At 39.4% G+C, this 12161-nt stretch overlaps 1 protein-coding gene across 1 annotated transcript in view; it reads left to right on the forward strand.

Annotated features, from left to right (window-relative positions):
* Positions 1 to 12161, forward strand: part of LOC311084451 (DNA-directed RNA polymerase, mitochondrial-like) — a 48430-nt gene that overhangs the window by 11150 nt on the left and 25119 nt on the right. The window contains exons 6-12 of the mRNA XM_084116475.1: positions 2638 to 2787; positions 4980 to 5147; positions 5246 to 5416; positions 5516 to 5755; positions 7444 to 8235; positions 9282 to 9404; positions 9582 to 9704. Of these exons, the coding sequence (XP_083972601.1) occupies positions 2638 to 2787; positions 4980 to 5147; positions 5246 to 5416; positions 5516 to 5755; positions 7444 to 8235; positions 9282 to 9404; positions 9582 to 9704 (1767 nt within the window). The remainder of the gene's footprint in view (positions 1 to 2637; positions 2788 to 4979; positions 5148 to 5245; positions 5417 to 5515; positions 5756 to 7443; positions 8236 to 9281; positions 9405 to 9581; positions 9705 to 12161) is intronic.

Below are 12161 nucleotides of genomic sequence, written 5' to 3' on the forward strand. Positions count from 1 at the left end.
TTTTTGGGTGCACTTGAGGGTGTCTTTGGGCCAGTCTGCCCCTCAACCAATTCCCAGGCATCCCCCTTTTTCCCCAACTGATTTATTATTGCAGGTGCACATAAGCCCATTTGTAACCCACACTTCGGCGCACAACACCTTCAATGGAAACTTTCCTGGAAAGTATAGAAGAACTGGGTCATGTGAAGGTCTGAGATAAAAATGCTGAAACTACCAACTTTTCAGAGATACCCAACAGGCAAAAAATACATTCAGATATGTTGCTTGGGTTTTTTTGTGTCGTTTTTTTTTCTTTTTCTTCTTCTTTTTGCTTTGTTTAATTTAGTTTTGTTATTTTTATTTATTTTTATTTAAAGCCATTTATGATTGTTGTCATGAAAAATACAAAAACAATCTAACAGAAGCTTTCTTGTGTAAATTATAATAGAATTTATATTGTACTATAATTTATATTTATATACTAATTATTACAATGAATGTAAAAATAGTCCAGCTAGTTCAGTAAATTGGACCGAAGCGTTTCTGAATAATTTGTGAGTTAAGATGCAGGATTTATGTTTTGTTTTGTTTTGTTTTGTTTTGTTTTGTTTTTTGTTTTGTTTTTTTGTTTGTTTTTTTTGTTTTGTTTTGTTTTGCTTTGCTTTGCTTTGTTTTGTTTTTTCATTGCTTTTTGTTTTTTTACTTGTTTTTTTGTTTGTTTTTTTGTTTTTTTCCCCAAAGCCATTTTTGATTGTTGTCATGAAAAATACAAAACAATCTAACCTGCAGCTTTCTTGTATTATGTTTGTTTTGCTTTGTTTTTTTGTTAATTGTTTTTTTTTTTACTTGTTTTTTGATTTCTTTTATTTTATTTGTTTATTTATTTTTCCCAAAGCCATTTATGATTGTTGTCACGAAAAGTACAAAACAATCTAACAGAAGTTTTCTTGTAATGCTTGTTTTATTTTGCTTTGTATATTTTACTTTATTTAAAGACAAAACTGTGTGATCTTAATCCAGACTTTAAAATATTCATCATAGTACTATGGTAACGATTGACGATGTTGACCGGACAATCATTTGAGGTCATAGCAAGCAAAATATTCATACATATTTCACCTTGGGAGGAAAAAAAAAACAGGTACTTTCGAAAGTCACCATTAAGTTTCAATGTAAAGGCAGTTCATCTGCCGTCAGTTAGCACTAAGTGACCAAATACTGCCCATTTGCCTCCTTTTATAATTCCCAAAATTTCAAAATCATATTGTGTGCGCTAGGTTTCGGTAGATTGAGATGCGTTTCCTCACAGAGTTTCCATAAATGCCCTTTCTTGCATCCCAGTGCATACTTTATCTGCACAACCTCACTGAAGCATTGAAGATTGGAACGACACAGTCCTAACGCCGAGGTCACCACGTGTGATTCTCCCTGTCAGGGCTGTGGCTTTGTGAAAATATGGGCCTTTGCCAAACCGTCTCTAAATACACAACACTGCATCTCGTGTTCTGCCTGGCCGGGCTGTAGTAGTCATCGCCATGGGCATGATTTATCCCTCCACAACCTTTTTGCTTGCTTTGGCCGGCGTCCATGTGATCTCTATTGAGGACAGATTTAGCAGTCACGAGTATTAATGCACCGGCCGACCTGTTCTGTCCCAACCCTTCCATGATGTGTTTGGCGATAATTCCCAGCTGTCTGCGTAAAGCCGCCACGCCTCCCTTCGAATAATAAATGACTGCACATGTCAACGCACAGCCCACATTAACACGATCTCCGCACCTCTTAGCAAGCTGTTGCTATAATATATGCCATATTTACAGTTCGTATTTTATGCAGCCTCACATTTGGCTGACGACCAGACCTCCGAGAGGGGGACTGTTCAACCTCATTGGATTTTAATTGGCCGTACGTGGAAGTTATGAGACAGAATAAATACATTCAGCATTTGACATTCGCATGGTTATTTTAGCTAGCTAGTATGCTTGGTTCTTTTGAAAATAAGTGCACTTAAACGTAATGATGTTTGGTTCTTTAATTGGGCCATAAAGTGCAATGGTTTCTTTCGATCAGGCCTCATAACAAAGTGTGCCGCCTGCGAAAGGTTGAAGTAAATAGTCTCTGTAATTGGCAGTCAAATGAATGATCTTTTTTTTATGTTTGTCCTAATGAGATTTAAACCTTCTCAGTAGTCTTATCCAGTTATAAGGAGCCAGTAATATTCAAAATGAGCCTCTGGCGATGAGCGGTTCTCAGCGCTCATTATTTAACAGGTCGTCTTGAGCTGTCTTATCATTTTATATACGAATAACACATACCAAACTCACTGGTTCTCCCAGGAAGCCTTAAGCATTACTTGTGTTATATTATTATGCAATCAGTTGAGTAAGTTAATAGTAGGGCTCACAGTTTAACATGATAATTTGGTACAATTATTTTAAAAATGTGTCAGAAAACTACAATTTTACATCGAAGTTCAACATCATTACACTGTACTAATAAAATTGTTACTAATAAAACTAAATGAATGATAGTAAAAGGGAATATTTTGACCCATATTTGAATCTCAGATAATTACCCTTCTTTTTTCAATAATCTAAGCTACAAGGCGCATTTGATTGCATTTATTATCTGATTTGATTCCTATCTTGTGTGTTTCAGAGGGAAGGAGCCACGTATCCTAAACTGGACTTCAGTCTTAAGGAACTGCAGGACCGGTTCAGTCTTCAGCTGGCGATGGAGAAGGCCACAACTGTCACTATCGACTCCGTAGAGGCCTTGAAGCCTGTCACCGATCACATGGCCAAAATGGTACGAAACTGCAACCTGTCTGATTTTTATTAAAGATCGGATTAGAAAAATCAGGGTGTTTCCGTTAAAGCATTTATGGCAGGGTGGGGTAAGATGTGACAGTCTATAAGCTGTGTCTAGCAAACTGCATTATTTTTGTCCCATGACCATATATTTAGAACAAGCTCATAATATATAGCTGTTTTTGATTAAGAGAAGCACATGAGAAAATTTTATTTTTTATTTTTATATAAACATGTATAATCAGGTTTGTTGGTGAATTGATATTGCATAAACATTGCTTAATTTAAGCAAATTTTTAGCCACATTTTTTTTTTTTTTTTCAAAATGATAGCTGTGGGGACAAGTGTGTTGGCTTCGGGGTAAGATGTACATCTACTATGTATGTATAATTTGCCTGGTTACAAAATGGTGTCACTATATTTAGATATTTTTGAATATTAAAAATTGTTTGGCTGGTTTATGAAAATTTGGGGGGGGAAATCAGCAAAGTAAGTATTTTGGAGTAGGATTATGCGTTCATAAGTTGTTTCTTTTCCATTTAAAATATACATAGTTTTCACATATTCCCCAATGATTCAACTTACTCTTAATACTGGTTAAGTTGGACAACTTATTAGGAATATTAGTTTTTACATAAATTCTCTTGGTCAGCATACCTAAAAAGTGGCACAGCTTACCCCACTTTCCCCTACACCAAATTATTTATGTCCGTTTGTGTGCCAGAATTAATATTGCTATGACTAGTTTCACTGAAATAAGCACAGTGGGAATCCTCAAACATAGGAAACTACCATAAAGAAGCCTTTCAAAATCTCGTACACATGTGGAGACTCACAGATTTTCCTTTCAATAGTTAACACGTCAAATTTTTTTTTAGGATCCAGATTTGCACCTAAGCTATGATACATTGGTTAAACGCAGACATTTGTGAAAAGTTTCCAGCTCATGCATTGAAAGTAGCCATATTCCCACAATCCTGCATCTTTCTACACTGGCATTTGCTCCACTGTCTGTTCCTTCACGAAAAAGGTCCCCTGTGGTCCCGCAACATTTGCAATTGGGTTTAATGGAATAGAAATGCATTGTAATGTCTCTCCACCAACACTGTGAGAGAGGCACCTTTCCATCAGAGGGTCAGCATAACTGATCTATCATATCTGCCTTCTCTGTCGGTCTGCAGGGAAACCAAAAAGCACCTTGATAAAGAGATGACCCACTTTCAACAGGGCGGCACTGACTGCCCACTGAACCCGATCTGTGTTGTGCATAAAACTCGCATCTACATTTATATGAGATTTTATTTTTTTAAAGCCACAGGCTGCATGAGCGGTGAATTGGATTTTGAGTGAACATCATGAAAACTATCAAGAAATCAATCTTTTTTTCCCTCACAATTTTTTGTCTCAAAGTTATGAGATAGAAGCGTGTAATTGCGTGTTATAAAGTCACTTCCAAAAAAAAAAAAAGGTCAGAATTGTGAGATAAAAAGTCGCAATTACCTGTTTTATTCAGAAACAAGCATCCATACATTTCACCACAAAATGTAAGAAAAAAAATAATTCATTTGAAGCCTGTAATGAAATAATAATAAGAAAGCCTTTTTTTAGGAGTGTAAAGACACTTTATTTTGTATGACAATTAGCATCCTCTCCCTAAATTCTCAGTATGTTACTGTAATGGAGAAAAATATTGTATTATATCAGGGATCCCCAAACAAATAAAATATGTACTATAATATATTCAAATCATGTTAAATCATGCTAGCAACATGCCAAATCATGTTAGAAATGATAGCAATGTGTTAAATCATGCTAGAAACATGTTAGCAACAAGGAAAAACATGTTAGCATTGTGTTGAATTCATGCTAGAAACATGCTAGCACAGTGTAAAATCATGATAGAAACATGTTTTAGAAACTGATTTTTCTTTGTTACAACAATGAGAATTGGTTAATGCAAGTTAATGTGCTTAATTATTGTCATAATTCAAAAACGTCTCTCGTTTTTTTTTTTTGTCTACCTGTTTCAGTTGTGCTCAAGTTGTAATCAGCATTTGGTTTCCAAACCCTTGTGCAAGTCTGCACAATTCCCAGTTCTCGAACATTTCGATCTGAATGCGTTGACTTTAATATTGTCACACAAATTGAGCTCTGAAATAAAAATTGAAAAATACATTTATATTTTTATAGAGAGAATTATTAGCAACACAGAGGAAACACTGGGAGAAAGCTCTCCTCCAGGCGCTGAAGGAAAAGAAACGAATATTATCTAACAACAGCCAGAGGTCCTGGAATACCTGCATATACCCATACCTGTGTATCCTGGATGATCAGGATTATGTGAACATCATGCTTCAGGTACCAACTTAAACATATAAAGTACATGAATTTGTTTCTTTTGAAGTGAGAAAAGATGTACTTTGTGCACCTTTAAAGTTATTTTTCTCCACATTCAGAGTTTAGACAAACTGTCTCCCAGTGGTGAATCTTTGCTCTTCATGGCTGAAGAGATGGGAAACAGAGTCCACAATCTGTACTGCATCCGGCAGAAGAGCCACAGTCAGATGATCGAGAAGCTCAGGAGTATCTACAGCTCTTATGCTGAACTCCTGGCGAACGACACCGAGGTACTTAAGCTTTGGTTGACCAGATATGACACCTTCAGTCTGCTTTCATATGAAATATCCAGTTGCTTGTTCAGTATAATACTTCCCGTTTCATCGTAGACAAACGACATGCTACCGCGGGAGTATTGGACGAGTCTTGAGATGGAGAAGTGTAGCGGCCCCTCTCTTTTAAGTGACATCACCCCTTGGCCCCTGGTCCTGATGGTGCAGCTGGGCAGCTTCCTGGTCGACCTGATGGTTCATGAGCTCAAAGTCCGAAGCAACATCCTCAATCCCGCTCAAGAGAAGAAGCTCATTCCCGTCCTGTACCACATGTACACGTTCCGCAGCAATCATAAGGTAAGAGGTGGAGACCAGCTGGACTGGAAGTCATACTAATTGAAAGGATGCACAATCCTATAGGAAGCATGCTTGTTTTTGCTGTCATACTGAAGGCTGTTCATGGCCAGATAGCTTTCATTTGAATCCAAATGACTGTCCATTAAAAGTCGTGTCATAAACCATCCATTCCCACTCTGAAACCTCTCACAGACACGCATGTTTTCATGAATTATGGAATCCTTTTTCCAGTGCGAGTGATCGCGGGTCATCGGAGGAAGATGGATTCTGCAGAAACTAATCTCTTTTTTACTGTCCCCTTAATTGCCCGGTTGATTAACCGCCGAGGGATTGTAGAAAGGGGGAGGAAGAGCCGAAAAAGATCAGGAGAGTTTCCTTTTTTGTCCTCGATCTCATTCCCAAGGCTTCTGCCCTGGCTCTCGGCATGGCAGAGGCCTCCGCCGTGGGCTTCAAAGACCTTAAGCTTAACTCCCGTTTCTCCACTGAGCTTGCAGATGGCCCGTGCAGCAGGGAAGAGCTCTCAGTTTAGCGTGTTTGTGGATTATTCATGTGGCATGAATACAGTCAAGTGAATTCACATTCATTTTTGAGACGTTGAAAATAATAATAAGACGATCTTCTATCTTTTTTAGATTAAGGGTACGTATACACGACAACAGTGTATTAAAAGCAGAAACATTTTTCCTTTCGCGTTTTTCGCATACAGGCGACGTTGTCAAAACGATCCCTTTTCACACGAACCACAAAAATGATTAAATATGCTGTATTATTCATGCCAGGCCAGTAGTTGGCGATGTCACTTTGTAAAGAAAAGACCGAACACAACGAGCGCTGCACTGAAAAGGGGCGGGGCTACATAAGGTCTATAGACTGAACATGAAATACGCATATGCATGAAGTCTCAATTTTCACTTTTTTGTATTGAAACTTTCACTTTGAAACCAATTTTCAAAAGTTTGCGTTTTCAGGCCCCCAAAGGGCCATTGTCATATAAATGAACGGCCAAAACGCGTTTTTAGTTGAAAACGGTGTTGTTTAAACGGCCCCATAGACCAGTGAAATTCCTTTACAACCGTTGTAGTTCGATGCACAAACAAATCACTCTTTTGAAGAATTTTTTTTAGTGAATCAAAAACCTACAGTGAGACCAATGTAATTCAACTCACAAGCAAATAACTCTGAGCCTATAATTTTAGTTAATCCACAACGCACAGCATGAACAGTGCAGTCCGATTCACGAAACAACGGACTTTATGAACCAATTATTTTAATGTATACTTCAAAAATACAAGTCACTTGTTTATACATGAACCTACAAACAGGTCATGTCAATTAAACCTTATTATATATTCATATTTCGACATTTGCTTGATTTCGGGCATTATTTATATGAATATATTGTGTACTTTCTCTTTCTATTTGAATAGAAGTTGTTTATCCAGCTGTCAAAGACAGTTACGTCTGTTGTGCACCATACACACTTTAACAGCAGCACTCATAAATCATCTCTGATTTATTTGTGGTTGGATTACAGGGTTGCTGCGAGCTAGCGACGAGAGATGTTTATTAATGTAGATCTGTCACGGCATTTAAGGATTTAATTGTCCTTTGATGTTTAATGTCCTTTTTGAGACATGCCTTGAAGTTAAGTCTTGATTTTCATTTGCTCTCTTTGGCATCCCCATCAGATCGGCTTCATCAAACCGCATCCTATTGTGACACAAATCCAGAGGATTGCGATGGAAACCAAACTTACATTTGAATCCTACGTCATGCCCATGTTGTGTCCACCCGTGCCCTGGATTTCCCCGAAGAGCGGCGCGTACCTGCTGACGTCCACCAAGCTGATGCGCTCCACCGATGGAGCCATCCAACACCAACTTCTCCTGGAGAAGAGCCGAGATGAAGATCTCCATGCTGTCCTGGACTCCCTCAATCAGGTGGGCAACTGTCCCTGGAAGATCAACAAGCCCCTGTTGGACATCATCATCTCGATATTCAACGACAAAGGCAGCGAAAAGCTCTGCATCCCTCCCCCGCTGTCGGAAGCGCCTGAGATTCCTCGCTTCAACCCTCATGACCCGTCCTACACTCAGATTGAGAAAGCCTACATGAAGCGGGAGGGTGTCAAAGCCAAGAAGAAGGTGGCGGAGATGCACAGCCTCCGAATGGACGCGCTGTATAAGCTGTCTATCGCCAACCACATGAGGGACGAGATCTTTTGGTTTCCACATAATATGGACTTTCGAGGTCGTACGTACCCCCAGCCGCCTTACTTTAACCACCTTGGCAGTGACGTGACCAGGGCCTTGCTGGTGTTTGCCGAGGGACGACCTCTCGGACCCAAAGGCCTCGACTGGTTGAAGATCCACCTGGTGAACCTCACAGGGTTGAAGAAGCGTAGCTCACTAGCTGGAAGACTGGAGTATGCTGAGAGCATCATGGAGGACGTCCTAGACTCGGCAGACCATCCTCTTGACGTAAGCATTTCAATTGCACACTTACCGTACTAGTGTACTGGGGTCGCAGGACTACATGTTTTTAAATTGCTTTTAAATAAGTCTTCTAGAAAAGTATTTGACTAGATGGTGGGTCTATGTTTAACTTGAGTACGATTAGTGACGCAACTAATTGATTAGTCGAGATGTTGGGTACTAAGTCATTGAATCGTACATTCATTCATTCAGTGACGAAGCAAGGCTGTATTTATGAATGGGTCTTTGAATCATTTGAATCACTATTCGTTCGTGCAACAGTTCTGTCGTGGCTTTTGTTGGAACTATTATTTTGTTGCAAAATAGACCAAACAATATTGACAATACTGTGTTACCTTTTTGTTTGTTGAACTGTTGTATACAGTTTGTCACATTTGCAATGTGTAGATATTCGGGAAAATTTCTATTCTTGCTCGTATAATATATGATCAGCATTAAAAACAAGAAGAATTTACTCAGGGTATGTTTTTGTAACAAAGAGAGTTTGAGTCTTAAATCGATCTCTGTGCACAGTCTGTGTCTATATTTGTTCATTCACACAAAAAAAGTGCTAAATCCCCACTTTTACAAAGGTACATTGTCGAGAACAGCAGTAATGTAACGCCGATTTGCTAAGGCATTATAATCTGACTGCTCACAACCTATCATTTGGACGCTGCTTGTGTGGATGCAGTCAGTTTTGACCGCAAAAGATGAGGTCATTTGATTGGATGTCATGTATTTGACCTTTTACGGCACTACCATTCTCCTGTTTTTACACTAGATGTGACAAACATGCTCTGTTTTAATGTTATTTTAAGGTGGGGCAGAATCTAACGAACGGCAAAACTCAACATTTTGTACCCCAGTTTGGAAACCACTGCAGTACACCTCATATACATGTATAATTGATTCCATGGTATCTCTTTTTTCAAATCCGAATGCACAATGCAGGCTCAGAGTTATGACTGTGCAATATTATACTGAATGTTTTATTGAAATGACTGTCACATTCCTTGCTCCCTAAAGAGTTCGCAACCCTAATTTTGCAGGGTCGCAAATGGTGGATGAATGCAGATGAGCCGTGGCAGGCACTGGGTTGCTGTATGGAGATAGCGAATGCTTCGCGCTCACCCGACCACACCAAATTCGTCTCCTATTACCCTGTACATCAGGTACTGCATGTTTACTTTATATTAAGAAGACCAAGCTTTTTCTGTTCCAGTACAAGTCACTGTTGCACCATTGTCACAAACTGCTGTTTAGTGATACGTTGTAGATTTTAAAACTACTTCCATTAACTACTTCTCTCTCTCTTTCTCTCCCTGTCTCTCTCTCTCTCTCTCTCGTAGGACGGCTCATGCAACGGCCTCCAGCACTATGCTGCCCTCGGGCGGGATGTGATTGGTGCTACTTCAGTGAACCTCATGCCCTGTGAACTGCCTCAGGACGTCTACAGTGGCGTAGCTCAGCAGGTCAGTCATTCTGCAGCACCAGGGGGCGTCAGTGCGTCTTACTGCCCCTTTCAGTCTAAGTTGAATAGTCATCTCAAACGGCCTCTTATACACAACTCACAACACATGGTCTCAAAGCTCCAGTTTTCATTTAATTTCTGGGAAGACTGTGTGTTTTTTTTTAGAAAAGTCTATCTGAGATATATTGACCTGCTTATTGATTTGACTATATTTGGGAACACAGTGTACCCTTTGAATACACTGTTGTATCGTTCTTGCCAAAAACATCGGGTTGCACTAACCTTAGCTGAAGGGTACAGAGCAGACATCTCAATGAGCTCTGCTGAGTCAGAGATTGGCCCAAACAGCCTCATTGTTCCTCAGCAGCCGGCATCAGAGCTTCTGTTTGATAGCGTAAGCTCTCAAGAGCCCCAATAAGATCGTCAACAACTTTTACACCTCATGTGTGATTAATGAACCTGCTCCTCCCTCCATGCAGATCAAGCTATTTATAGTTTAAGTGAAGGGCAACTGGGATATTTCTGTTATCGTTGTTTTTATTTCTGAATTGCCCCTTAGTTATGTTCAATAGTTGGAAATAATAAAATAATGAATAAAAATTTGTAATCATTAATTTTTTTATTAATATATTTTAAAATACTATATATATATATATATATATATATATATATATATACATATACATATACATATACATTTACATTTACATTTAGTCATTTAGCAGACGCTTTTATCCAAAGCGACTTACAAATTAGGAGGACTAAATTAAGCGAGTCATCATGAAGAGGCAAAAACAACAACAACGCAAGAAGTGCTCAAAATACGAAGTTCAAGCATTATTCAGAGTAGCATAAGCCCGATAAGTGAGGTTTTAAAGGGAAAGGGGTTTTTTTTGTTTTTTTTATGAGGTTAAGTGCTCACGGAAGAGATGGGTTTTCAGCTGTTTTTTGAATGTTGTCAGGGATTCTGCATTCCGGATGAGGGTGGGGAGAGCGTTCCACCAGCATGGAACTGTGAATGAGAATGTTCTGGAAAGTGATTTTGTGGCTTTCTGTGATGGAACCACGAGACGTCGCTCGTTGACCGATCGTAGGCGTCTGGTATGGATGTAGGCTCGTAGGAGTGAGTGAAAGTAGGAGTGAGCTGAGCCTGTGATAGATCTGTAAGCAAGCGTCAATGCCTTGAACTTGATGCGAGCAGCGAGAGGTAGCCAGTGCAGAGAGATGAACAGAGGAGTGGCGTGGGCCCTCTTGGGCTCGTTGAAGATAAGATGAGCTGCAGCATTCTGGATCATCTGTAGAGGTTTGGTTGCACATGTTGGAAGTCCGGCCAGAAGAGCATTGCAGTAGTCAAGCCTAGAAATGACCAGGGCCTGGACGAGAAGTGATGTTGCATGCTCATATATATATATATATATATATATATAATAGTGTATATATATATATATATATATATATATATATATATATATATATATATATATTAGGGCTGACTTCTAATAGTCGAGGATTCGACGATTCGATTCGGAGAGGTCTGATTCGACTATGAACCTCATAGTCGAATACATGGGCGTCAGTTTGGTTTGAAATGTGCTGGGGACAGAGACGCATTCGCATTTTCAGAAGGGCTGGGTACAAAAAAATATTTTCCGCTTTCACGCAGGTCATGTTTTGAAAGACGATGTCCTGTAGCTTACTAATGTAAATAAATAAAAATGTATTCAAAAATCTGCTTCACATTTTCAGCAGGGCTGCAGAGCGGCTGTGGGTTGACTCCACACGGTTCTCATGGGCTTTATATATAGGCTAAGTCCTAACGTGAAAAAAGCTTTACGTGGTTTAATGTACCTAAACAATGATTACCAAATTTCCCTCTCATATTGCTCCTCATAACCACTGAAAATGGTAAAAAAATCGAACCCAGAGTCCAATTATTATGGACGTTATCTGATATTAAGCGTTTCTGCTTCACATTTTCAGCAGGGCAGCGGAGCGGCTGTGAGTTGACTCCACACGGTTCTCATGGGCGTGAAAAAGCTTTACGTGGTTTAATGTACCTAAACAACGATCACCAAATTTCCCTCTCATATTGCTCCTCATAACCACTGAAAATGGTAAAAAAATCGAACCCAGAGTCCAATTATTATGGACGTTATCTGATATTAAGCGTTTCTGCTTCACATTTTCAGCAGGGCAGCGGAGCGGCTGTGAGTTGACTCCACACGGTTCTCATGGGCGTGAAAAAGCTTTACGTGGTTTAATGTACCTAAACAACGATCACCAAATTTCCCTCTCATATTGCTCCTCATAACCACTGAAAATGGTCAAAAAATCGAACCCAGAGTCCAATTATTATGGACGTTATCTGATATTAAGCGTTTCTGCTTCACATTTTCAGCAGGGCAGCGGAGCGGCTGTGAGTTGACTCCACACGGTTCTCATGGGCGTGAAAAAGCTT

Source organism: Abramis brama, assembly GCF_963993115.1.
Source record: "Abramis brama genome assembly, chromosome: 6".
NCBI lineage: Eukaryota > Metazoa > Chordata > Actinopteri > Cypriniformes > Leuciscidae > Abramis > Abramis brama.